The sequence below is a fragment of the Cyprinus carpio genome, chromosome A2 (assembly GCF_018340385.1).
Source record: "Cyprinus carpio isolate SPL01 chromosome A2, ASM1834038v1, whole genome shotgun sequence".
Classification (NCBI taxonomy): Eukaryota; Metazoa; Chordata; class Actinopteri; order Cypriniformes; family Cyprinidae; genus Cyprinus; species Cyprinus carpio.
The window spans coordinates 22,522,138-22,549,971 of NC_056573.1; the positions used below are offsets into that span (position 1 = coordinate 22,522,138).

General features: G+C 37.5%; 3 protein-coding genes and 1 non-coding gene across 6 annotated transcripts in view; 2 read left to right on the forward strand and 2 right to left on the reverse strand.

Annotated features, from left to right (window-relative positions):
* Window positions 1-123: 123 nt before the first annotated feature.
* LOC109105017 (pre-mRNA processing factor 38B) lies at window positions 124-5,822 on the reverse strand. Its single transcript, XM_019118368.2, has 6 exons — window positions 5,384-5,822; window positions 4,303-4,371; window positions 4,014-4,165; window positions 3,686-3,746; window positions 2,173-2,405; window positions 124-1,327 (listed from the first exon to the last, which is right to left on the reverse strand). The coding sequence occupies exons 1-6, from the start codon at window positions 5,591-5,593 to the stop codon at window positions 574-576; spliced, it is 1,479 nt and encodes a 492-aa protein (XP_018973913.1). The 5' UTR covers window positions 5,594-5,822; the 3' UTR covers window positions 124-573.
* Window positions 5,823-6,692: 870 nt separating this feature from the next.
* LOC109105026 (protein FAM102B-like) lies at window positions 6,693-16,453 on the reverse strand. Its single transcript, XM_042710959.1, has 11 exons — window positions 16,159-16,453; window positions 14,772-14,892; window positions 14,616-14,645; window positions 14,408-14,524; window positions 13,247-13,293; window positions 11,395-11,498; window positions 10,897-11,004; window positions 10,594-10,789; window positions 10,367-10,503; window positions 7,928-7,991; window positions 6,693-7,695 (listed from the first exon to the last, which is right to left on the reverse strand). Exons 1-11 carry the CDS (start codon window positions 16,302-16,304, stop codon window positions 7,653-7,655), a joined length of 1,113 nt encoding a protein of 370 aa, XP_042566893.1. The 5' UTR covers window positions 16,305-16,453; the 3' UTR covers window positions 6,693-7,652.
* A 1,903-nt stretch (window positions 16,454-18,356) lies between these two features.
* Window positions 18,357-18,429, forward strand: trnam-cau. The gene has a single exon. It is a non-coding gene; the product is annotated as a tRNA-Met (tRNA).
* A 467-nt stretch (window positions 18,430-18,896) lies between these two features.
* Window positions 18,897-27,834, forward strand: part of LOC109100706 (glypican-5-like) — a 99,112-nt gene continuing 90,174 nt past the window's right edge. For 2 of the 3 annotated variants that reach the window (XM_042710972.1, XM_042710983.1), the window contains exon 1: window positions 18,898-19,285. In XM_042710972.1, coding sequence (XP_042566906.1) covers window positions 19,129-19,285 — 157 coding nt within the window. In that variant the 5' untranslated portion in view covers window positions 18,898-19,128. Of the gene's footprint in view, window positions 19,286-27,834 lie in introns of all 3 variants that reach the window. The other variant, XM_042710991.1, reaches the window with a different exon arrangement.

The following is a 27,834-nucleotide window of genomic DNA, read 5'->3' on the forward strand; positions in this document are numbered from 1 at the left end:
ATGGCAGGTTTGTCTTGAAAGAGTGACACAAACTATAAAGAAACTATGAAGAAAATGAGGGACATTTTTACTTGCAGAACCCAACAGTTTGGCTTAATGACACCAAAAAATACAACTGAGCAATTTTTGCCATACAAGAATTTTATTAGAAAATGAGATGCAACAGAGCAATGAAACAGCACAATGTCAGCACAGATTTCAGCGTCCTGTGCCACAAACCCAACTCTGTGGTAGCTCTGTTGAAATTTAAAACATTCTCTGAGCTCTATGTACAAAGCCATTTGTGAAAATCCAGAAAACAAATTGGGGGAGAAAGGGGATTTTTAAAAAAAGGATTTTAAAATGTCATTTTCAGTTTAGACATCTGTAATGGACAACTGAGAGAAAAATAATTTTATTGATGTCTACACAAGTGGCAATTAACAGTGCAGAAAAAAATCCAGGTTTTTCCAAATACTTTAACACAAGTGGTGCACAAGAGGATTACAGATAAAGATATGAAGTTATAAGAGAGGAACTGGTAAAGAGGGAATTTGAAAGAGGGGAGGAGAGGGAGATAGAGACAGACTTGGATCAGGGAGAATCCGCTAGAACACTGTTTGTTCTTTCTCCTGGTTCTGGACTTGGATGCTCTTGTTTTACATGTTCTCGTCCATTGCTGGATTCTCGACGGTGTGAGCGCTCTTTGCTGCGACTGCGCTTGTGTGAGCGTTCCTTACTATGGCTGTGTTCCTGTTTCCTGTTCCTCTCCTCCCCTGCTTCCTGCCTGCTCCTGCTGCTCGAGCGAGAGCGTTTCTTGCTAGATCGTTCAGTTTTGTTTTTCCTGTCTCTGCTTTTGCTCCTTGAGCGTTTGCTCCTTTTTTCTTCCCTGTGCTTTCTATCCTCCTTATCTTCCTTGTGCCTCCTCTCTTCCCCCTCTCCTTTACTCCTCTTGTCTTTTGACCTCTCTCGATCTTTATGGTGCTCTCTGTCTTTCCTGCGGCTACGCTCTTTCTCACTCTCTGCCTCCCTCTCTTTATCTCTTTCTTTCCTCTCGTTCCGCTTCTCTCTACTGGTGCTGTGACTCCGGCGTGGTTCCCTGCTGCGACTGCGTCGACGTTCTGTGGTTCGGTCTGGTGTTCTGGAGCGTCGTCTATCTCTGTCTCTCTCCCTGTCCCTGTCCCTCTCCCTGTCTCTATCCCTGTCCTTTCCTTCCCGTTCTTTTCGCTGCCGGTCTCGTTCTCTCTCCAGCTCACAATCAAAGCTGGCGCCATGCTTTTCTCTGTGATGGCTGCGACTCCGGGAACGATTTTGGGATTTCCTGGGACTCTGACTTTTCCTAGGTGTCCTAAACACACACAAAAAAACAAAATTATTGAACATAGCACATACATACTAGTGAACAAAATAGAAAAGAGTGCGGTGATTCTGAAACAATTCTATTCCCTGCATTCAGATCACAACATTACAAGATAGTATATATGAAAGACAGATTCTCATACAGAAAAACATAACTCGGCAGAAATGAGTATTGTGTGTAAATTTCTTTAAAGGGGAACAAAGTTTTGGGCTAACTGCTAAAGTTCCACACAGAAAGTAATCATATTTTTGAAAAATTTTTAAATGATGTAAACTCACATGAGATTGGAGACTTTAGTCATATCTGTCTTGGTGGAAAATATGTCTACATTCTACATGCTGCTGGGAGCACGTTCATGAGCCATCCAAATACAAACCAAGGAAAAACTTACATCAAATGCCAAGCATTAACAGTCGCCACACCAAAAAACAGAACTCTAGCAATATGGTTACAATACACTGCAGCTGTCTGACATGCACCAGCATTAACAAACAACACAAGAAATTAGTTGGGCTTAAATCCAACAATGCCCATTATATGTATCCATTATATACAAACACTTACAAAGAAATGGCAAGTACCACTTTTAATTAAACAAAGTAGAAAAACTGAAATGTTATTTTCTTGTAAAACAATCCAGTAATCTTTGTTTTATTTACAGAGAAGTTATGGCTCGTCTTGAATATTAAGCCCATTCAAAATTGTTGGTGATTCTTTAAAACAGCTGAACAAAACTAACTTACTACAGTTCAAACAACGCCACAAAGACTGATCACTGCTGATCTGATTAGCCAAATAATCTCATCCCACCCACACACACACAACAAATGTACCTGGAACGGCGCCTATCTCCATGCCTTCCTGAATCGGCTGCCTCCTCTTCATCCTGCTCCTCTTTTTGCGGGGGTTTACGTGGTCGGTTCTTCATGTGCTGGTCGATGGCTTTCTGCACAGGAACAGGTATTCGTGGAAATAACGTTGAGAACCATTCCAGCTTGGTCAGGAAGGAGCGGAGCATCTCTCCAATCGTCATTACGCACCCTCCTCCAGCCTTCACGTCAACTTCCTGATCACAGAGACAAATGAGCAAAACCATTAACACTCCAATCACAAACACACTCAGTGACAGTAAAAGATATCGCACGACCTCTGGTATACATGTTAACCCAAATAATTAGACTGTACACTGTCCTGAAAAAAAATGCTTCATTTGTGATGACCAAACACTGAGCCTTCACCTCTGCTCTCACCTGACTTAATATTCAGTATTGACAGGTGCACAAAGTAATTTTGCTGTTTGTTTCACTGACCGTCATATTAGACTTTATAATAACAAATAATCAGCATGGATACAAAAGCAATACCATTGTATAAATACCTTTATCACTAGCAAATAAAAAAGGTGCGATTTCATAATGGACCTTTAGTACACCTTTAATATAAGTGGGATCGTTACGAAAAAACAGACTAGTTACATCTTTTTGCTTCTCTTTTTTATAGAAAATACAGTTTATTATATTAATTTTCAACAGATCTGCATGTCTGAGCATCAAAATAATTTGCTTCCACAATGTCTCTTACTATGCATTCCTCAACATAGGTGCGATGCAGATGAGGTTGGTCAGCTGACATATATATGCTGTACCGGTGCGTGTGAAGGGGTGGAGTGGGTGGGTGAGCTTGTCTAACTGCACGCACGAACGCCAGTCAAGAGTGTGGAGCACACCCTATATCCAATCCACCCGCATCACAGGGGCAATCTGGGAGAGAGAACAGGGCAGTCAGCCAGAGACACACATAACCACCACCACCAGGCCTGGCAGTAATGTCTGCTCGATGCAAATTAGATCTCCTTTTCTGGGCTATTTTTAAAATGGATAATATATTACCAACTATTTATTGAGAGTGGGCGTGCAGGAGCACAAGAGATAAGCCAACAACCAGTAATGGATGTCTGATAATTACGATCAAATATAAATGTCTATGAATCACGGAGGCATTCTGTCATATACACACCTATCTGGGCTAAAAGAATATTGCATGCAATTTACATTTAACCAAAGAGGAATCACCATGGAACTTCATATCTAGCTCAAAGGACCATTTGCTAAGAGTTTGTGCTGATCTCAGAACAGACATGGCATACCCAGTGAGAGTAAGAAACCAGTCATCTGATGTCTTAAACTTGCCACCACAAATACAAATAAAAGGAACATTAAGTTAAATGAGGTCAAAGGTTGAAGGACAACTGTGTGCATCACAATCAGCATTTGGCCTGAAGCTTTCTGGTCAAAACTTGGTACATTAGAAATAAGAGAGATGAAGTCATTACCCGTGGTGACATACCTCCTCGTCGTCAAGGAACTCATCATACCAGTCAACCAAGTCAGGAGGAGGCTGTGTATACCTACAATACACAGATTCGACATTATAAATGTGTATTCATCAAGACCAGAAAATACGCACCATCAAAACAAAATGTGGCTTGACCCAAGTACTTATGAAATTACAATCTTATATACAGCAGTTTGGGTACTTCTGCTCTACATATTCATATTCCTTTGCTAAAATCAATGCTAGAATTCGATTATTCCAAGTAGTTCACCCACATGAACCTCCATGGCAGTGTTAAAAAACAAAACATGAAGTTCATGTTAAGTGTTCTACCTCATACCTGATGTACATGAAGCCCAGTGACCTGATATAGGGTGAATCTGTGTGAGTGATGAGACCCATCACTTGTTTGCGGGTCAGTTTCAGTGTAAATAGCTTATACAGCAAGCAATACGCAGTGGACACAATCCCACCTGTCCCGACTCCTCGAACCTGCAAGACAAAAATCACGAAACTTGAAGCTAAACTTATGTTCTGCTTTAGTGAATCTCTCCCTTGTACAAATCAAAGTGACAAAGATTACGGGAGGATGAAATCGAGTAGGTCTCAAGGCACGTACTTCTACTTACCCCTCCGCACATTCCTGTCTGCCCCGCAGTCTTCCTGCTGCCTTTTTCCCATGGCTCCATATGGTTGACCTGAGTAGGAAACAGGTCACAGTCTGACACCAAGCAATATAGGAGAAATAAAACTATAAATCCCAAGTTTCCATTTATTCTAACCTGGATTCCAAAACTGTTAGCCTAATATTCTAGTACGTGTAGTGAATACTTTAAAGTAATAATAGCGGAAAAATCATTATAATGGAAAAAGATTTTATAGTCTTTCTAATTTAGTTTGTTTTGCAACAGTGCTGGCTAATACAAAATTACTAGTTTTGGTAGTCACAATAAAAAAAAAACCGTTCACACCAAAGACTCTTAGTTCTAATTCTATGAGAACAGGGAAGCCTACACCACAGCTGTAACGACACAGAGGAACGGTAACGTTACCGTTAGAATGATTATTTCTCTAGCTAATAACGATAAAACACTGACCAATCAGAATATTCTCGAGCATTTCAAGCGACAGACCACATACCTGCATCATTCTTTTATAATAATAATAATAATAAAAATTAACCGTCCGTTGGTGTAAACTCTAATAAAGTTACTGTTATAGGTATTTTGGTGTGAACGGGGCGGTTGCTATATCGATGTTCTGTCATTTTCTCGCTTTTTAGATCTTAGGGACTCAGTCACTATTCACTTTCGTTCAATGTTTTTCCGTACAATTAAAGTAAATGGTGACTGAAGCTGTCATTCTGTCTATACAGTACACCTTATGTATCCTACTAAAAGTCAATAATTCTGGTTTGGAATAACATTTCGGTGAGTTAATGATGACAAGGGTTTCATTTCTGAGTTAACTAACCATTCTTATAGTTATATTTTGAACCAAGTTAGTTAGCACAATTAGCCTCCACGGCCTGACACGGCCTAACGTTACCGCAGCTCACATAATACTAGATTAAAAGAAAATAACATTGATTTAACAACTATTTAAGCTTAATAAAAGCAATAACAAACAATGAGCAATACTCAATTCCAATGTAATACAAAAAAGAAAACCGCGGGCTTCACGCTCATCGGCCCGGGTTCATTTCGCCACCTTGAAGTATATCTCGTCCACCACCTCGTGGTACGTTTTAAGCTCGTACAGCTGGACCTTGAAGTAGGGCGAAGACAGGACGTTTGTTAGGATCATCGGGTTGAGGTTCATAGTCTTCTCGTTGCCCCATAACGGCAAAACGTTGCCGTGTTTCCCGCCGGCCGGTTTGCTCACGGCCTGCTGCTGTTGTTGCTGCTGACTAACCGCCATGGCAGTTCCTTCACAACGCCATTAAATTACAAAACGAAAGAAAAAAAACCGTTGACCTTAACAAATATTACGGCAACGCCTTCGACGAGGTACGCGATTGGCGGACCGACGTCTCTTAATTCATTCGAATTGGATTTTGGATCGTTTTGACCAATTCTCCGTGATGTTAGAAGACGCACGCTAAGCGTTCAGCTACGCTGGTTGTGGCGACAAGATGGCGCGCGGAACGGAAGAGGGGCGGCGGAAAGGGACGCAAGGCTGGGGGTTGCCAAGTTGTCAGAGTAAAATGCTTATTTTTCCAGAAAGAGGAAAATTTGGGAAATCCTATAAAAACTGCATTTACAAATTATCTATAATCATTGTTTTTAAAAGCATTAATAATAAAAAAAAATCTATGAATTTCAATGTGAAAATAAAAACAATGGGGTTCGTCTCCTCTTTAGGGTGGCGAAAAGTTCAACTCTATAACCTAGGAAGATGCTTTACAAAGTACTTGGCAACACGGTCCTCCAGCGTGGTTGGATGTCTTGTACCCGACTGCAGATATTGCTGGACATGTGCTCTTGGTGTGGTGTTGCTGCAATAATGCTCTAAATTTATGTTAAGGCTAAGGCTGCATGTTTGTAAGATGTTTATTGCGATTACAGGATATGTATTCTAACGTAATATAACAAAATCATATAAATGTAAATTGTGCATAACCAGCTCAATTATAACAACATTTATTTCAGATGTGCAAAGACAACTACCCAGTATGGCAACAAATCAGAACTACAGAATGATATATTTTAATTATGTAAGTTTTATTTTTTAAAACAAAATCTCTAATGTATTATTAAAATGTAACATATTACTGTGAAGTGCATATATTGCATTTTGTCTTAAAGTATTCAGGTATATACTTCATGTACTTTATGTTTTGAAACATCAGATATATCATAAATCTTTATTTCTTTGTTTTACTCCTTTAGTTTTTCTGTAGTTTGACAGCTGTCACTATTAGAAAGCCTGAACACATGAATTAATGTTTTTTCCTATACATAATGTATAAGTATTCTTAGATATTCTTAAAAATATTAGTTTTTTAAAATACACAATATGAAATCTGATAAACAGCCCTTTTATTAGCCTTTAAAATTGGCATGTTCGTTCAAACAAATTTTTGAAGTAATAAATTGTATACAATCATTTACAAACCCCTTCCAAAAAAAAAAAAAAAAAAAAAAATGGATCCTGATTGGCTCAGGTCTTCTGCATTTTTCCTTAATTGAAAAATAATGCCTGTAAATAGAATTTGGATTATGCCATTTTATCAAACAGTCTGCTATTTGCAGTGTCCATTCCAGTGCAACTTGTGGTTGAGTCTTGTTTATGCTGACAAAAAGGTGCACAAACTGGGATCTTAGAAAACTCACTAGTTTGAGGGTCACTTCGTCCGGGTGTTGAAGCAACAGCCACCTACGGTACAGACTATCTGTCACCTGTTTACTGTATATTTATACAGTTTTCTTTTAAATCAACACATTTGTAACATTTACACTACATTTATGGCCTCACAAAATGACAAAATATGATTTCACGTTGTCCACTTGAAATCAGTGGTATATGTTAAATTAGTATGATTGGTACTTGATTTTTTCCACCCACAAAATAGCAGCATCCAACCAAGTAAACATCAGACAATCCAAAGTGCATCAGTCCATGTCAGTGGATTTGAAAAAGCTGAATTCTATATTAAAAATAGTCCTTAATCTGTAACACGCCTTTTCAGTTCCACCAGTGGTTCCAAGCATTTGTTTTTAAATGTCTGTGAGAACTATAACCATCTATTTTTGGTAAAACAATACCAATCCAAGTATTTCCTGTTACTTTGAGCTAAAGCAAAGCTTCTGTCTGTCTTTAGAGCTCTATCACTAGGGGGTGCAGTGATTCCACAAATTCCTAGAGCCCATGAATGTGTCAGGAGCCCAGCATAGAACTGCTGCTTGTGACAGAAGACAACTGCAATCCTCTCGTTTTACACAGGATATTACATCACTTTCCACCACGGACATTCAGTCTAGCGTTTTATAACCACCTGTTCAAAAGCTCCTGCACCAACCCTGAATGATGGAAAGAGAGAAACAGAATGCATTACATTTCATTACATTACATTATAGAATTACATTACCACAGTCTTCAATTTTATGATATTGTCAGAGCTCATGTAACATGATAATCTGCTTCTCATAATGCTAAGCACAATGCCCATGTATCACACAAGGACGGCATAAGCGGAGAATGCCAGTTGCAGTGGTGACCTTGCGGCAGGGAAATTTACATAATGTATCTCACCTGGTGTGCTGAGAGCCCAGTGCAGTGCTGCCTCCCGGCCCAACAAACAGTCGCAGACCCTCTTCTGCAACAACAGCAAAAAAAATCCCTAATACTTACATTCACATTTAGGGGCCATGATTTCATATATATAACTTCCTGAAGGAAACACGATGCATTAAGTGCCTGAAGATGAAAACTTTTTGAATTTGAAGATCTGGGAAAAAGATTCAAGTAACTTCTGTAGCTTCTGAAGTGCAGTACTAAATTTTAAAAATATGATATTTATGCAAAATAAGAAAAATGTACACATCTTCATTCTGTTCAAAAGTTTACACCCCTGGCTCTTAATGCATCGTTTTTCCTTCTGGAGCATCAGTGAGTGTTTGAACCTTTTGTAATATTTGCGTACGAGTCCCTCAGTTGTCCTCAGTGTGAAAAGATGGATCTCAAAATCATACAGTCATTGCTGGAAAGGGCTCAAATAGTATAATAATTTGTGGGACCTGAAGAATTTTTCTGAAGAACAGCAGGCAGTTTAACTGTTCAGGACAAACAAGGGACTCATGAACAACTATCACAAAAAACCAAATCGAAACAAACCATCATCGAGGTAACAACACAGTGTAAAGAATCAAGCATATGTAAACTTTTAGTCCAACTATTAGTGGACTGTATGTAAATGTCTTTTATGTGAAATATCTTAGGTCAGTACTAAATTTACAATAACATGCATTTTGTATGATCCCTCTTATTTTGGTAAAATAATTGACATTTTGCAGATACTGTGAAGTGTATGTAAAATTTTGACAACAAGTGTACACACAGACACTCACAGAAACCCACTACCCTTCAAAAGTCGGGGTTAGTATATAGAAACCTGTTATTTTAAATTGTAATAATATTTCACAGTATTACTGTTTTTACTTTATTTTTGCTCAAATAAATGCAGCCTTGATCCACATAAGAGAATTCTCTTATAAAAATCCCAAACATTTGAACTATCATGTATATAGAGCTCTGGTTCCAAAGGAAAAGATGTTGTGCTAACTGCAAGTTTAAGGTTGCTCTCTCTGAAGTCAATCCATGAATCAGAAAGAGAGAGAAGAGGGGAAATTCAACCATCTGTTTGTTTGAGACGGTAGTAGTAACCATAGTAAACATTCATCTTACAAAGCCACAATGTGGTGCATATTAAAGTGCAACTGTGCATCTGCAGTAAAACACAACTCTGAATTTCCTTATCCAGCGTTCGTGTCTAGTGAATGCATTGGGCACTACAATGGGACAATGGAAGGTCTGTGCGAGCTGGTCATACACAAAATGTTTCCATGTGTGTGCACATGTGGGCTGTTGCCCACAGTCTGGTGTTATAGGGATGGAAATGATGTTTAAATTTAAACATGTTTTCAGGGAGGATGCTATTCAAAATATACTTGTAGAAGCAGATGGCATAATAGGAGTGTGTGTGTGTGTGTGTGTGTGTGTGTGTGTGTGTGTGTGTGTGCACCTTTCCTTGCCATGTCACAATGCAGTCCTGGTAGATTTTTTAAAACATATTTTAAAATTATAGCATTTTATTTTTTTCCCTAAATTCCACTTAGTTTTCTATTTTTCATCCTCTCTTTAACCCTTGGAAATAAACAGGCTGTTTTGCTACTGTATACAGTAAAATGAAGCTATTCAAAACATTAAAATGGTAAAAAAGATTATTGTTTGAACTTTCTATTAATCAAAGAATCCTAAAAACGTTTATCACAGTTTCCACAAAAATATTAAGCAGCACAACGGTTTTCATCATTGATAATAAAAGAAATGTTTCTTGAGCAGGAAGTCAGCATATTAAAATGATTTCTGAAGGATGACTGGAGTAATGATGCTGAAAATCCAGCATTGCAACACAGGAAAAAATACATTTTAAAATATATTCAAATAAAAATAAAAAACCTGCTATTTTAAATTGTAATAATATTTCACTGTTTTTACTGTATATTTGATCCAATAAATGCAGCCATGGTGAGTATAAGGAACCTCTTTCAAAAATATTCAAAAATCTTTACAAACCCAAAACCTTTGAACAATAGTGTATGTCTTCATGATGCATCAAACTCTGTTATGTTAAGTGAGGGGGTAAAATCACTGATCTATATTATAGATCAGTGGGTAAAATCCATTTTTACATGATATAGCGCAATATCGCGTTCATTATTGCAGATGAATCACCTTCGATAATGAATGCAATATTGCGTAGCTTGTCAGTGAACTATGGCTCTGTATATTAAATGCCGCTCCATTTTAAAGCAGGTGATGGCGATTTAGCGGTAATCAGGGAACCGGCTTTATTGACAAAATGCGCATGACAATCACATGCGATATATCGCCCATCCCTACTTTTTAGCAGGATTTTTAAAACATCTGGAACGTAAATTCTACATGTATCAAGGTGCTTTCTAAAAGTACCTTCATTACTAGAGTCTAGTATGCTGTGGCTGAAGTCTTGACCCTGGAGGATTGTCTCAATGATATCATCAGCATCCACTCTGGTAGCATCCACTCGCTTTAGCTGAGACTCAACCGAGTCCTGTTTTACAGGATGCCTGAAATACAAACATGTAGTTTGTCAATAACTTCACTCAAAGATTTTTCTAAAAACACATTTTGCAGGAAGAGCTAATGCACACGTTTACCTGTTGGCTGTGATCCCACTGTGGGACGGTGTGGCTAAGTGCTGGGGTAAAGGTGTGCAAGCCAGTGTGCGAGACTCTCTGTCCTCACTGGGCTCTGGTAGGCTGCCAATCCCAGTGGAGGCACTGCCCACAGACAAGTTCCTCCTATGAGAGAACTCCGTCAGGCTGGAGGAGCGCGAGTGACCTGTGCTGTAGCCTACAAGAATGTCCAGACTGATCAATATTATGATATTATATCATGCAAAAAAGCCATGGTATAAAAGGATAAAAGAAAAGGAAAACATTTGATGTGAATGGACAGACCGGAAAACTTGGACTGCTGGCTGGCGTAGCTGGCGGTTCTTGAGTGGCCACACTTTCCCAGTTCATCTGGAACAGAACCATGACTGAAGCCACTTTTTCCTGGGTTTTCTAGAAGATAAAAAAAATCAGTGGATTGTCATTGTGAATTTTATAATTGTTAAAATGCGAACTAGACTTTACCAGTTCTTTAAGAAAATTACGTACACTACCATAGTCAAAAGTTTGGAATAATTATTACAGTTTTAAAAATAAATACATTACAAAAATAAATAAAATCAATTACATTTTATAATATTCAAATAAAAAAACAATTATTTTTAAATGGAATAATATTTCACAAAAAAAAATACATCACTCAATTTATTTATCAAACAAATAAATCCATCCCTCGTGGGCACAAGAAACTTCCTTAAAAAAAAAAACAAAAAAAAAAAAACATATTATTCCAAACTTGACTTGTATATAGGCAGTGATTTAGTGTGAGGATTGTGGAGGTACCTGTATAGACATGAGTTGCATTCTGCGTCTCTCCTCTTCTGTCCTCATGTAGAGATGTCTCTGTTTCTCCGGGAAAACCAATGGTCATTGCAGTGGATGGAGGCCTGGAAGAGTCAAAAATATCTCCATTAAAAACATATAAACATACAAAAACATAACAAATCATAAAAAAAGACATTGTTGCATACACAAGATCACATAATATACAATATACAGTAATATCCTTTACTTAAACATTTTTACAAACTATATTTACACAAATTTATTTAAACAAATTTAGGCTCCTAATTCTTTACTCGAGAGCCTTAATATTTAGAAAAAAATAAATAAATAAAAAGAATGGATACATTAATAATGTCTAATTCAATGTTTAACAGAAAAAAAAAAATCAGTCATACAGGTCTGAAAAATAAGGTTGAGTAAATGATAACAGAATTGTATTTTTTGAGTGAATTGTTCTTTTAATAAGCTGAACCCAGCCAGGTCACGTAAACTATATAAAAATATTTCTAGAGAAAGAAAAATCTATAAAAGACAGATTTCAGAGGGATATTAATCCATAAAGTACTAATCTGGCATTTCATTTGTTTTAGTGCCTCTAAAACTGACAGTGACATAAAACTATGACGCACTAGCTAGAGCTAAAAGCACTTGAGGCGCAGTATGAGCACTCCCACACACACAAACACCCGATAACACTTCTGTAGGCCTCAAACACACACTCACCAGGACACACCACCAAACACTTTGATTTATGAATACTTATGACTATTTTTGACAACCATCCACAGTGAAGGAATGATACAACTCTCACTAGAGCATGATTCACACGTCTGTGACGACAGAAGTGGGTGTAAATACACACCCACCCAAACACCCCACACCCACACCCACCTCTTCTTGGGGGTTTATTTTTCACTCATTTCACACTGTATGTGTTGGTTTAATGGGAGATTGTGTGCCAACTCGTTTATATAACAGGAAGCACACCTCAGTGTTTCTGGGTGCTGTGTGATATGATGAATATTACCCCTCTAAATGTCAGGGTAATTGTCAACTATTTCAACATACACGCAAACACATCCACACAATTACGCCAATCTGAATTGCACTAACTATAAACAGCTTCAAGCACTAGTGTATCTGAATAAAATCAGACCAACATAAAGTGATAAAGCATTGAAAAAAAAATCCCTGTAAATAAATGTTTTAATGTTAATTATTGATCATAGATGCTGTAAACGTAATTTTCTATTACCAACAACATTCCTATTACCAGTGTTGAATAATGTAACATTTTTCATTATTATGCTACTACTAATACTCATCTTTCAGAAACCATTCTTAGGGCTTACTTTAGAATGGTTGTGTAAACCTGCCACCTTATTTAGAAGTTTCAAGCTGTAGACACCTCTGTGTCTGACTGTCACCTCTGTTTAACTAAACATCACTAGGAAGTGGTTGAACCAGACTTCCTGTGTTCATGCGGTCCTAGACATTGGTTTCAGAAAAACACTGGCACAAGCACTCTGGCAAAGCCACACAGACACGCAAACAAATACAAAGGCATCACGACAGTTGTGTCTGCTATTGTCGCCCAAAGTTTCAAGGTCATTCTGAGCTGCTGGGTTACTCTGTGTGACATAAGCGACAATCCTGTTGAAAAGACCAGTGTAGACCTGTATGAATTTAAGGCTGGTTTAGTGCTGGCCTTGTTAAACTTAAATAAACCAGGTTGAGTCATGCTGGAGACCAAAACATCAAAAACATATGCTGGTATTTTCAGAAGGATGCAGATTTTGATTTGAATATGAAATTTAAACACTTCAAAATAAATTAAGGGACAACTTACGTTTTAAAGCAGGGGTCACCCGACATTAGCTGCATACTGATTATTAACTAGAGAAAGAGAGAGAGGTGGTTACATACATATACAGTATGTGATAAAGCAGAGTGTATATCTTATTAATTATATCTTATTATATCTTATTAATACTAATATAAACTTTGGCACAGAAACACACTCAAATGTTTCTACTTAGAGCAGAATTTAGCAATTAGAATGCTACATCATACCTTTCTTACGGATACCCGAAAAACACATGGATCCAGCACCCCTTGTCGCTTTGCGTAAACATTTGGGCAGTGTTATGCAAATCTTCCCACACAGTGACGTAGACGTGGGGGCGTGTTTAAATGAGGCGTTTTGGGGGGCGTGGACGAGTCTTAACTTTTATAAAGAATATCTCTTTGGATATGAGACTTTAGTCTTTGGGGATCTTATCTATGCACGAACAGCTTTTAACACTCCAAAGAGAAAGGAAAACTTGAAATCGCATCATACTTTAAAAATAATAATAATCAATTTACTTGTGAGAACCATTGTTGGGTGTTATTTTTTAAAGGCCAAATTATCAGCAAACAGAATCAGCATTACAGAATCAAATAGAAGAGTGTGAATATTGCAAAAAACATCCCTTATATGCTGTAAAATAACTGTAATGCGTCACATGGCCTGTTTCTAAAATAAATTTACAAATACGACAACACATATGAGTCCAACTGTTAATGGACTGCAGTGATGCAAGTTAAAACAGTCTGGTCAAGTGTGAGGCTATCTATAGATATAAATGTGCAGGTCTGTGAAATTTTGGGTGCTCTCTGAACAGCTCCAGGTGGAAGTGGAAGAATACAGGGCTGTGGAATTCTGGGGGTGCTGTGAACAGCTCTAGGCGTAGGTGGGGGTTGTGGATTGGAAAACACAGCTCAAAACAGGCCAGAGCATGCCACACATAACCCACATGAAGAGGAACAAGAAGTTACACAACACCACACACAGATCTGAAGAGGACACGCCCCCTCACCCACCCCCTAGCAACAGTGTGTTTATGATATAAATAAAGAATAAAATACAGAGCGAATGCAGTCTCAAGACAAAGGGGACAACTGAGCATCTTCATTATAAAGTTGTTCTGCTATATGTATGTCTGTGTGTGTGTGTGTGTATGTGTACCTTCAGTATAGAGTTGTCCTGACGAGTGTTTTTGGTGTTGTACCCCTCCAATAAACAACGCCGTGTGGTGCTTCCTGAACCAGCAAACTCAGCCAAGTTTAAATCAGCAAAGCCAAGCTGTGACACACACACACACACACCGTATCAGTGCCAGTGATCTGATAGAAATAAAATAAATCTTCATAATCTACGGATAAACTGAGCTTACCTTTGCAAATGTCTTCCCACCTTTGAGCTCCCATAAACAAATAAATTAATAAATAAATAGTCAAAAATCTCACCCAATCCAACAACTTTCGCACAGAAACACACTCAAATGTTTCAGCTTAGAGCAGAATTTAGGAATTAGAATGCTACATCATACCTTTCTTACGGATACCCGAAAAACACATGGATCCAACACCCCTGTACCTGCATTAGCACTCATCTTGCATAAAAAGGAGAATCTTTTCTTCCATTTAACACAATTCACCAGAACTGGCTCTCTGCAGAAGAAACCACAAGAAAGATAGTGTAGATAGACAATACAAACAGACAGACAGATATAATGACAGAATGACAGGCAGACTGACAGATAGATAGATAGATAGATAGATAGATAGATAGATAGATAGATAGATAGATAGATAGATAGATAGATAGACAGATAGATAGATCTTTTCAATTTGGAGTAAATTGTGAGCTAGACATTTCTTTGTGAGATTCACTATATAAACAGCTGTATATAATACATGCACAATTAATACCATCAAAAGTTTAAATAAAAAGACATGAATTTCGCAAATATAAAAGGTATTGGTGAAAAATACAGTGTTTACTGTCTTTGCCCCAATACACAAGAAAATCTCTACGAGCTCTATTATTACTGCTGTGTTATTAGGGAAAGTGATGTAGACAAGGCATTTGTCAAGGGAGATTTGACTGAGAAGACACATTACAGTAAGGTCTACAATGAGATGATTAGTTATAGTTTGTTAAAGCGTCTGTTACGTCATGTTTGATCTGGTTGCGAAAGACTGTGCATTCTGTAATGAATATTTCGGAATAATGGTTCCTGCAGAAGTTTTTTTTCCTTCTGCTTTTGTACGTGTCTGTGCTGTACCGCACTCATTCAGAAGACTCTTCCCTCGTTCATCCTGAAAGTACAGTAACACTAAAGCCAAGTAAACCTTCATCTGTGACGTTCATGAGGAGGAACTTCTGGCATCTATACAGATACGGAATGTAACCGTTTTGTAAAATGCACTGTTGTCACAGCAAGTCCAGCCTTGACGGTTAGAGGAAGGAAAGTATTTTCTTATCAGACACTGCCCACTTTTGCCGACCTGTTGAGTTCACTGCAGAGCACAGCCTTTCTCATTCATTCGCACCCTTGGCAAAATACACGTTCCTCCTTATAATAAAACGATCTGCACTGTTTCGTAAAACGTCTCGAGGTTTATTGAATCAAAGGGAAAATGACAACACGTGAACATTAAAAGCCTCTTATCATCTCTAATTCATTCAAAACTAATCAGGCAAGCTGATGGTAATAAATCACTTATTTCAAGATTAAAAAGGCTTGATGGTCCTAATCACTCATAACATACAATATATTCAGTTACAGAAATAAATTTTATTATTTAACATTATTTCATATTGACATTTGAGCATTAATTTAAAAGCTCACGCACGCACGCACGCACGCATTACTTTAATAAAATAATAAAATAAAATAATACAACATACAGGATGAATTGCGTTTGTCTCACCTTGAGGACTCATCTGAAAAGCCTCCCTCCGTCAGTCGAACCTTGCAGAACAGAACTCCATTCACGTATGGGACAGATGACAGCTCCTCCAGCTCCAGGTCTACTTTAAACTTAAACCTCTTCTTTTTCATCATGATGAATGCCATTGATCGAATATGTGAAGGACGACAGATTTGCTGTTATACTCCACGAATGGGATTTCAGGAGAAGAACCCAAACACTGTCGCTTTGACGCGCTCAGCGTTGTTAGAGTCGGCGTGCGTGCGGGACGGGAGTTTTTTAAACGCTTTCGTGTGAGCTGAGTTGAACTAACGACTGACTACATTTTAAAATAAAAGTCCACCCAAAATATTTCTGATATGATATTTCATGTTCACAATAAGACAGAATAAAAATATAACATTATTTATTTGTGTGTATAAAATATATGTATTTTATATAGCAATGAATCTATAGCAATTAATTTATGTACTATTTTTATGGCTTTTATGGCCTATAGAGCTCGTACTCGAGGAAAAAAAATATAAAAATAAAAATCAGTACAAACGGAGCAAAAATATGCAATTTGGCGCACCTGCCAAAAACCATATTAATATCAGCAGCATTGATTTACATCAGATATCCTGATGTAAATCAGTGAAAGCTGTATAACGGTATAGCAGACTACTTATATAAAATGCATACTGTAGATATCGGTTGTCACTCTATATCGCTCAATAACATGTATTTTAATTTATGTAATTAAAAAAATAATAAATATGGGCTTTTTAGAATGTATTATAAATTGTAAAAAAAAGAAAAAGAAAAAAAAAAAAAAAGGATTTCTGTATGTGTGATTTCAGTTTTAAATTTACAAAGTATATTTTACATCGCATGGACGTATATTCTATCACTATAATAAAAACATTTATAAATTTACATCCAATATAATTTCCATATAATATTATAATTATATTAGAATATATGCCTAAGAATAATTATATTTACTAATGTACTTATAAACTGTGAGTATATTTTTGTATACATTTGTATTTATCACTGTATATAATACTGTATATGTCAACCCAGAGAGGGCTTTTGTGGAAATCTTGAAGACCAATGTTTTCCAATTCTTATTATGATTATTATTATTTTCAATAATAATCATAATAATAAAGGTCTGGCTAGTTAGCATGGTCTTGGAGAGCCCCTACTGGTCGATGCTGTAACATCACGTTTATAAGCATATTTTTTTTTCTCCTCCATAAACTCAGCTTTATCCTAATTTTTACCCAATGTTTCTGTAGACAGGTAAACGAACGAATAATTTCATATAAAGCGAGGGTAGAGCTGTGATTTATGACTTTTAATCTTTGTTGTCTAATGTGGGACGGGAACATGATGGAAAGATTCATTTTTAAGAAATAACATAATATAGTTGATCACATAACGTAATAGCAGTAAGGAGAAGTTAATGTTGATACTGCAGTTTATTGGACCAGACTGTAGACAGCCTATTTTATCTTACTGAACTGATTCTTCATAACTCCACCATTACAACATAAAGAATATACAACATATAAAATAAAGTACAACACAACATATAAATAATATAGCCTAGTACAAAGTAAGCAAGATACACAAAATAAATACAGCTCAAAACATTATGTACAATGCTGCGTGGAATATGAGGAAAAGAGTATATAAGAGTTTGCATGAATATTTCATTGTTAGCAAACACATGAAGTATGCTTTATTATTCAGGATTTATTGTTATGCACTGATTCAACATAACTTGAAACTTTATTAATTGCTGAATCAACGATCCGGTTGAGAGTTAGAGTGAGCAAACTAACAGTCCACCAGAGGGAGACAACTCCTCATGAAATACTATCTGTGAACAGATTACAGCGTCGTAATCACACATCAACTCTATTTTTCAAATAAAAGACAAATAAAATAAAATAATATCTTTAACATGGGCGATTTGATTTTTAAATAACGATTAGATTTGACAGAAATATTAGCATTAATCAGTACAGTGTGTGGTTCAAAATAAAATCGACCGCGGTAGAGATTACAACTAAGAACGAAAAAGACTTCATTCTAACTGCTTTTAAAAACTTTCATAACCAATCACAATCACCAACAAATAATTAGAATCATTTATCAGCCAATCAGACGCGTTGTTACAAGAGCTTGCCTTTTCTTCCGCAACAGCCTCGTTAGCGCAGTAGGTAGCGCGTCAGTCTCATAATCTGAAGGTCGTGAGTTCGATCCTCACACGGGGCAGGATGTGTTTTGTCATGATTTCAGCATTACCTGACTGTCCCGGATCACTCAGACTGTAAATACTTCACGGATGCCATCTGAATAATTAAGGCAGATCTGTGGCTTGCTGTGCAAATTGCAGTCAAACGCTGCAGTGTATATACATGTAATGTACAGTAATATACAATCATGCCAATAAAATAAGCTGCAAAACTAAAAAAAAAAAAAATGTAAAATTCTTTAAAAAGTTTTATTTCTAAACTTTTTATATTATTTTGCATTTAAAATATTTGTAAACTAATTAGTATTTATTACTTGTAGTTTTATATGCTTAGTAAATATTGTAAATACTTACAGTCATGTCAGTAAAGCTTTGACTCTGACTGAGAGAGAGAGAGAGAGAGAGAGAGAGAGAGAGAGAGAGAGAGAGAGAGAGAGAGAGAGAGAGAGAGAGAGAGAGAGAGAGAGAGAGAGAGAGAGAGAGAGAGATTTCTGAATGATTCCACAAGCTGAATGAATTCAGTGACACTCTCAGTGAACGGGACGCAGCGGCGCTTTACCTTCTCGGTTTGGGAAGGAAAGAAAGACTTACTACAGCCGGTGCAGCATGTGAAAGTCCAACACAGACGACTTTCTTCTCATTTCTTTTTACACATAGTGCAGCCTGTCTCTGATCATTAAGCAATTCCACTGCACTGATTTCTCCTCTGAAATGCCGTCATGCCACGCGTGAATGTCAGCTGGATTATTACGGTGCTCGCGGTGGAGCTCGCGACGCTGTCCGCAGCGCACGCTCACAGCTGTCACGAGGTGAAAACGGCGTTTCAGGTGCGTCAGATCGGCCAGCTGAAATGGGTGCCGGAAACACCTGCTACAGGTGAGTGTGAACGCTATGTGCAACCGTTTGTCATCTCGGTGAAAAGCGGTTTTGTTGTTTGACTGTGACCTAAACTGAAACGTGTCTTTTATATGTTTAATATTGATGTCTCTGTTTGATAGTTATCATGCCAAATAGAAATGCTTCCAAACTATGATAACTAGTCTACACCTGTTTGTATTGTGAAGTCATTGGTCCTCTTTGGATCTTTTTGTTTATTTACTTGTACCATAGAGTTTTTGAAGCAACATTATCTGTAGTTAATTAGGTGTATTGGAAGAAACTAAGCCTACTGTATGATTAATATGGTAAATCTTTTTATTGTGGTGCAGCAATCAGCTGCTGTGGTTGCTATATTATTTCGTAGCATGTTTTAAGGGTATTCTTTAATGGAATAGTTCACCCAAATATGAAAATTATCTGAAAATGTACTTGCCCTCCAGCCATCCTAGATGTAGATGAGTTTGTATCTTCATCGGAACAGGTTTGGAGACAATTAGAAAGACATCACTTGCTCATTAATGGATCCTCTGCAGTGAATGGGTGCCGTCAGAATGAGAGTCCAAACTGCTGATAAAAGCATAATAATAATCCACAATACGACTCTTTATTGAAGTCTTATGAAGTGAAAATCAGCGTGTTTGTTATAAACAGATCCATCAAGACGTTTTTAACTTCAAAACATTGCTTCGGGCTAAAATACGAGTTCTCTATTTTATAATATTGCTTTCTCTTGAGCACAAAAATGATTTCTTAATCAAGTGCTATTAAACCACAAAGAAGAACCTTCAGAGTACCTATAGCTCAAAGGTTGTGTCTGAATCATTAATTTAGTGGCACTGGGGGATTCGTCCATTTCTAGTGCTGTCAGGTTCGTTCCAGTGCAACTGAAATTCCAGTGTTACATTTGCATCCTAAAAATTCCCACAGTGCGCTGTTAAAAACCATCAGCTGCTCACTATATTTACTTACTGGAAATGTTGTCATGTCTCTGCATGTTTGGCACTGTACTTTTAACAGCTGAAATGAAGATGCATGATTAGCAAATCATTGGTTGTATAGTATGCATATTAATATCAGGGCATGACTGAATGTAATTTCTGATAGTACATTCATGTAGAGTCAAGTTGTCAAAATATATAATCAATAAACTCATCAGCCTACCATTATTATTATTACATTATTACTGGAATTCAAGAGTAAATTTTTATTTTGTTGCTCCTCTCAGGAAAATGTAATGTAATTAGCTTCCATTTAATATCGGATGGCATTGAATGCCCATGTGTGCTATAAGGCTCTAGACTCTGCACTGTAAATAATATGTCTTGGTAAACTTCAGACAAGTATTGTGTCAGGTTAAGGGAATCAGTGTTGACAGATGTATTCAGCCAGCTGGTTTGACGCATGACTCGGCTAACAGGAGTGAGTCCTCCAGGAATGACACCGGCCCAGCTCACCGGGTACAAACCTGTGGGTCTAGAGTTCTCAGTACTTGAACTCACACCCAGGTTCTCCTATAACAGGGGTGCCCATCCTGCTCCTAGAGATCAACCTACCAGCATAGTTTAGAAATCAAATACTATACACACTTATCGAGGTCTTTGGGGTCACTTGAAAAGGTGGCTGCATCTCAAACACAAAAGTGACATGACATACAGCCAAGTATGGTGACCCATACTCAGAATTCGTGCTCTGCATTTAACTCATCCAAAGTGCACACACACAGCAGTGAACACACACACACACCGTGAATACACACCTGGAGCAGTGGGCAGCCATTTATGCTGCGGCACCCGGGGAGCAGTTGGGAGTTCGGTGCCTTGCTCAAGGGCACCTCAGTCGTGGTATTGTCGGCCCGAGACTCAAACCCACAACTTTAGGGTTAAAAGACAAACTCTCTAACCACTAGGCCACGACTACCCCAGATCACCTAGAGTACTGGCAAAATTACGTGGTGAAACTAAACTAACATCTATCAGACATGGTGTGTGAAACCCATGTTCTATGGCTGAGACAGAGAGATATTTCTAGTTGTGTTATAGTTTCCTCCTCTTGGAGTCTTGAAGAGCAATAGTGGGATGGCAAGTTTTTGTGATGGTGCTTATATGGGTTCCTAAAAGCTGAATGTTGAGTTGTTTTGTTGGTGAGCTATAACCCTATTTTGGGTATAAGGTTTACATGTGCAGAAGAATTCCGAGCATGCAGAAGAGTTTTGATGAGCCTGGTCTCTCAGTAGATACTCTGTGCCCTCTGGTACGATTTCTCCTGTTTATTTGACTTACTACTGATATGTAGACTTAGCATAAAAATCGTTCCTTTGGGAACCGAGACCAAACCACAGCAAAACCGTAATTACTATCTCAGGTTAGTGTGGTTTTGCCTTCCTCCTAAGATCATTAAACTCTTTATTTCCTTTTGTGGTCTGCAAAATAAAAGTTTAAAGAAAGCCCATGATAAAATAAGTTCTAAAATGCTTTTGTTGCAGAAGACTGTAATTTTCATTTTACAAATTTCTCCTGTGAGCAGAGTCTAGCAGTGGATAGTTAACCCAAAAATGCAAATTATGTCTTCACTGACTTTTCATACAGAAGTCAGGTTTAAAACAGCTTGAGGGTGACTAAACTGTGCAGTTATGCAGCATATTAGACTGTGCCAGGTTTGAGGAAAAATGCTCACACAGCTTAAGGATGAGTTCATTATCATCAAGCACTAACCTGATAACTGAGAGCTGTTCTTTTATCAGCAGTTAAGTGCAGGACACAGTCTGTTTATTTGCCTCAATGACTTGGCGCAATTTAGGCTGAGACAACAGACAAAACCAAAGCAGCTGAAAATGGTATGCTTGTGTAATGTGTTCTTGATTATATGAGCCCTTTTGCATTGATCTTAGAATAGTTTCATCAGGTGCATTTAGTTGTTGGAGCACCAGTCCTGTTTTCAGAACAGCAGAGAGCAGACTGTGTGCAATGAACATACTTTAGCTGCAGGCATAGCACTCCACTCCTTTGGTGACTGCTGATGGGCATTGAGCAGCGAGACAGAAGCCCAGTCGGCTTGCAAGACAGCAGCCACAGACAACAAGAGGCTTTGAGCAAGGGTCTGCAATCTGAGACACGTCAGAATGTTTCCAAACACTATCACTGATGGGCAGAAACTCAAGACATCTTATAATAGTAACCTCTCAAACCACTCCTTAAAAAATGTAAAGCTATCTATCTATCTATCTATCTATCTATCTATCTATCTATCTATCTGTCTATCTGTCTATATGTCTATATGTCTATATGTCTGTCTGTCTGTCTGTCTGTCATTCTAGTACTTTCTATTTTTTATCATCCTGTTTACTGTTGGACATTGTCATTTTATTGTTTGTCCTAGATATCTATTGTTCTATATATATAGTTTTATTGCATTCTATGGTTTTATCATCCTGTATCAATCTACTGTTCTATCTATTTGTTTGCTGTTCTGTTGTTTTATTATTTTCTATAGTTTTATCATCCTACTTAAGATTTGAAATCTGGGGTTGAAATCTGGGGTTGCTCCCTTTCCACAGAAGTGCTGACAGGATATGAGGGCATGAGATGCTCAGTTCTCAGATCAGATGCCAAGCAAAGCAGCTCACAGAATCTCCACCTCTGCGGGATCTCTTTCAGAAAAGGCTGTGTTGATAACTAATGTCATGAGTCTTTGTGAGACTGAGCAGCATGGATATTTGAAAGATACTTTATAGGACATTGTTTCAGTTTGTTAATAAATTAAAATAAAATGTTTAGTTTTAAACAAGTTTTTGACAGATTCCTAAAATATTTGTGTTTTCTCTTTATTATGTCAGGTGGTCAAATAAATTTGTTAAGCACAAACAGATTTTACTTGTAAAATGGTACATTTGAACAGTAAACGTACACATGGTGGATTAACCACTACAGAAACAGAAAAAAAAACTATGGTAAAAAATTATTTAGGGCAGCTGTGCTGTGTATATATAGATATATATACAGTAGTCAAAATTCGAAATGGATCAAACAGTTCATCAAAGTTGTCGACAAGAACGGGTACTGTTTCGGTTTTAGGACAACTTTGATGAAAACTTTTGATCCACTTCAAATGTTGGCTACTGTGCATATATACTGTTTTCATATATATATATACATACATATATATATACATATATATATATATATATGAATTACGTCTTATATTTAAATAAATATCAATATATCAATCAAACTATGTATTTAATTATGTATGTATGTATGTATGTATGTATGTATGTATGTATGTATGTATGTATGTATGTATGTATGTATGTATGTATGTATGTATGTATGTATGTATGTATGTATGTATGTATATATATATATATGTATGTATGTGTATATATATATGTATGTATATATATATATATATATATATATATATATATATATATATATATATATACACTCACCTAAAGTATTATTAGGAACACCATACTAATACTGTGTTTGACCACCTTTCGCCTTCAGAACTGCCTTAACTCTACGTTGCATTGATTCAACAAGGTGCTGAAAGCATTCTTTAGAAATGTTGGCCCATATTGATAGGATAGCATCTTGCAGTTGATGGAGATTTGTGGGATGCACATCCAGGGCACGAAGCTCCCGTTCCACCACATCCCAAAGATGCTCTATTGGGATGAGATCTGGTGACTGTGGGGGGGCATTTTAGTACAGTGAACTCATTGTCATGTTCAAGAAACCAATTTGAAATGATTCGAGCTTTGTGACATGGTGCATTATCCTGCTGGAAGTAGCCATCAGAGGATGGGTACATGGTGGTCATAAAGGGATGGACATGGTCAGAAACAATTCTCAGGTAGGCCGTTGCATTTAAACAACCGGTTGCCGATCGCATAAAGGCCAGTGTATACCTCGGCCATCCGCGCACCGTCGGCATTACATTATTTTTGTCATCAAGAGGGCTCGCGGACAGCCGAGCACCACGTGGTACTGCGCATGTGTCGAGCTCATCTGTGGTTGAGTATACTTTTGAAAGCTGTGCGGGCGTGGCTGTGCGCAAGACGGAAAGGAACGCTGAATGTGAAGTGTACCCGGGCCTAAGGTTTGGCCATCCTACACACGCGTGACTGACCGCTCGCTCGCACCAACAGGAGGAGGAGGGGTCAGCGTTACTCTCTACACTGCACTCAGCCTGAGGGATTCCTACTCTTTCAGCCATTAAGGAGACATGGAAAACAGCGCATACCGCAGGAACGATATAATGGAAAATATTTGTAGTTTAGAAACTTAAATATTAGTAAAAGATAACATGAGTAAACACAACATGCAGTTTTTAAATAAAGGTTTTTATTATTAAGGGAAAACAAAATCCAAAACTACATGGCCTTGTGTGTTTGCCCCCTAAACCTAATAACTAATTTTGGTCCGCTCATCTATGCAGAATTGTAGTAATTCAGCCACATTGGAGGGTTTTCGAGCATTAACCACCTTTTTAAGGTCATGCCACAGCATCTCAACAGTATTCAGGTCAGACTTTGACTAGGTCACTCCAAAGTCTTCATTTTGTTTTTCTTCAGCCATTCAGAGGTGGACTTGCTGGTGTGTTTTGGATCATTGTCCTGCTGCAGAACCCAAGTTCACTTCAGCTTAAGGTCACGAACAGATGGCCGGACCTTCTCCTTCAGGATTTTTTGGTAAACAACAGAACTCATGTTTCCATTTATCACAGCAAGTCTTCCAGGTCCTGAAGCAGCAAAACAGCCCCAGACCATCACACTACCACCACCATATTTTACTGTTGGTATGATGTTCTTTTTCTGAAATACGGTGTTACTTTTACACCAGACATAATGGGACACACACCTTCCAAAAAGTGGTCTTCCAGACTTTTGTCTCGTCAGTCCACAGAGTATTTTCTCAAAAGTCTTGGGGATCATCAAGATGTTTTCTGGCAAAACTGAGACAAGCCTTTTATGTTCTTTTTTGCTCAGCAGCGGTTTTCGTCTTGGAACTCTGCCATGCAGACCATTTTTGCCCAGTCTCTTTCGTATGCTGGAGTCATGAACACTGACCTTAACTGAGGCAAGTGTGGCCTGCAGTTCTTTGGATGTTGTTGTGGGGTCTTTTGTGACATCTTGGTTGGGTCTTCGCTGTGCTCTTGGGGTAATTTTGATCGTCCGATCACTCCTGGGAAGGTTCTCCACTGTTCCGTGTTTTTGCCATTTGTGAATAATGGCTCTCATTGTGGTTCGCTGGAGTCCCAAAGCTTTAGAAATGGCTTTATAACCTTTTCCAGACTGATAGATCTCAATTACTTTCTTTCTCATTTGTTTCTGAATTCTCGGCATGATGTCTAGCTTTTGAGGATCTTTTGGTCTACTTCACTTTGTCAGGCAGGTCCTATTTAAGAGATTTCTTGATTGTCAACAGGTGTGGCAGTAATCAGGCCTGGGTGTGGCTAGTGAAATTGGGTGGGGGGCAAACACTTCTTCACACAGGGCCATGTAGTTTTGGATTTTGTTTTCCCTTAATAATAAAAACCTTCATTTAAAAACTGCATGTTGTATTTACTTGTGTTATTATTGACTAATATTTAAATTTGTTTGATGATCTGAAACATTAAAGTGTGACAAAAATGCAAAAAAATAAGAAACAGGAAGGGGGCCAACACTTTTTCACACCACTCTGTGTATATATACATATATATATATATATATATATATATATATATATATATATATATATATATATATATATATATATATATATATAGCTTTTGGTACAACTTATACCTGAGTCTTGCCTTACACATCTTTACTTTTTTTGTTCATGTTTTTACTGTGTAGCAATGCCAGACTCCATTTAGCCAGTAGTAGGGCTAGTTGTTCCACAGAGTCCCTCATTTACAGTACCAGTTCAGTCTGTCTAGTTCTGTTTTTAGTCCCACTAAGAACCGATTTCAGTCTCCCCCTGATCTTCTTATGTGTCTGACATGCTATCACAGACTTGGAGGTGGGAGCTTGTTAGTATTTTCTTCATTCCTCTCTCATCTACAGCTTTGCAGAGCACTCCAACTGAGCCCAAATTAGGATCCACTTTAGTTCATAGAGATTTTATATATCCAGGTATAGCTTACAAATGTTACTGCTTATATTAATTTGATGTTCTTATTTGAAACTACATGGGGGTGTATTCTCAGAAACCATCTGGTCACCCATATGGGTGGTGAGTTGTTAACTGTTGTGTGCCTTTAACTGAGCGTTTGTAAGTTCAAACCCTAAGGGAACATCCTTGAGCATCCATTGCACCATTGAGAAAGCACTTAAGCAATACGGCTCAACCATAAAAATGGCCCAGGGCCAGTGTGAGACAGTTTTATGCCAGTACTGCTCTGCAGCTAGAAAAGGTGCATTCACTCATTTTGCTCATAGGTTTTGCAAACCAAAATGTTTTAAATGGTTTTCTGTCTTGTGTTCTACATTGTTGTTACCAGAAATTACAGGTCATGATTTCTAATTGGCTAAAATAGATGAGGTTTTGGAAAAAATTCTGAAATAAGTTGCGATAGTCTTGAAAGCATGAGTAAATAAAATGTTGGAAACCACACACCATTCAGTAATGTTTTGATTTGTATGAATATGTTTTCTGCCAATAAGCTACATTGTGACTATATAATTTCCAGCTTGCTAATTTCACAACCTTTAACCCTTTATTCCTCAACATTTAATTTTATTTATTTATTTATTTATTTTAATGTTGTCAGCCACAACCAGCATTTTTTATAATTTGATAAGTTTTTGAAAACTTTCATGCCCCCAGAATATTTTGTTGTATGAGTATCTATATGTCAAAAGAAAGAACAGAGCCTCGGCTGTGAAACAAAAAACCTGTTTTATTCTAGCCTTTTGCATTCTTTTTTTCATGGAAGTTTCATGAAAAAGCTCAATTTTTAACAAAAAGCTGAGAAAATCGTGTTTTTGTCAAAGACTATGTATTGATTGGATTCAGAACAATGATCAAAACTGACAGAGTAGATCGCTTTCATCAACACCCCCAAAGCTTATACAGTCCTATACCACTTCCTCGGTCATCATTTCATTCGGTAATGTTAGGCAGTTTTGATATATAATTTGTTTAAATGTTTAATGATTGCGTTATTGCATCTACGTACATATGTGATTGCTTGTTTCTGCTTCTTTGCCTGTGTTTGATCCAGATGTTCAGTACTCTTTCAGAAGATGTGTAATAGCACCCCCTACTGTATAACAGTGAAAACCAGAAATTTCAATCAATGGTGGGGAAAGTTTAAATATGATATTTTATTGAGTTTATATTTTGTATTTTATTAATTGCTATTTAATTTTTTTTTTTAAATATTACATGCATAAATAGCATATAGCCTATGAAAACAGTCCATATAGGACTAGTGAAAATAGCATGGCAAGTATGGTTGAAATGTTGAAATTTATGTTTTTAAGTATCAGAATATTAAAAGTGGAACAAAGTTCATATTAAAGATGTTCTCAGACTTTAGGGCCCATTTGCCTG

What these genes read in the sequence shown, in the direction of transcription:
- LOC109105017 (XM_019118368.2), bottom strand. Translation starts at nt 5,593, where the DNA reads ATGGCGGTTAGTCAGCAGCAACAACAGCAGCAGGCCGTGAGCAAACCG. An exon ending in AGACAGGAATGTGCGGAGGG is followed by an intron (nt 4,166 to 4,302) that starts GTAAGTAGAAGT and finishes TTTGTCTTGCAG; the next exon opens with GTTCGAGGAGTCGGGACAGG. An exon ending in GGAGATAGGCGCCGTTCCAG is followed by an intron (nt 1,328 to 2,172) that starts GTACATTTGTTG and finishes GTGTGTGTTTAG; the next exon opens with GACACCTAGGAAAAGTCAGA.
- LOC109105026 (XM_042710959.1), bottom strand. Translation starts at nt 16,304, where the DNA reads ATGGCATTCATCATGATGAAAAAGAAGAGGTTTAAGTTTAAAGTAGAC. An exon ending in TTCGGGTATCCGTAAGAAAG is followed by an intron (nt 14,646 to 14,771) that starts GTATGATGTAGC and finishes ATTTGTTTATGG; the next exon opens with GAGCTCAAAGGTGGGAAGAC. An exon ending in ACTAGACTCTAGTAATGAAG is followed by an intron (nt 7,992 to 10,366) that starts GTACTTTTAGAA and finishes CTGTTGTTGCAG; the next exon opens with AAGAGGGTCTGCGACTGTTT.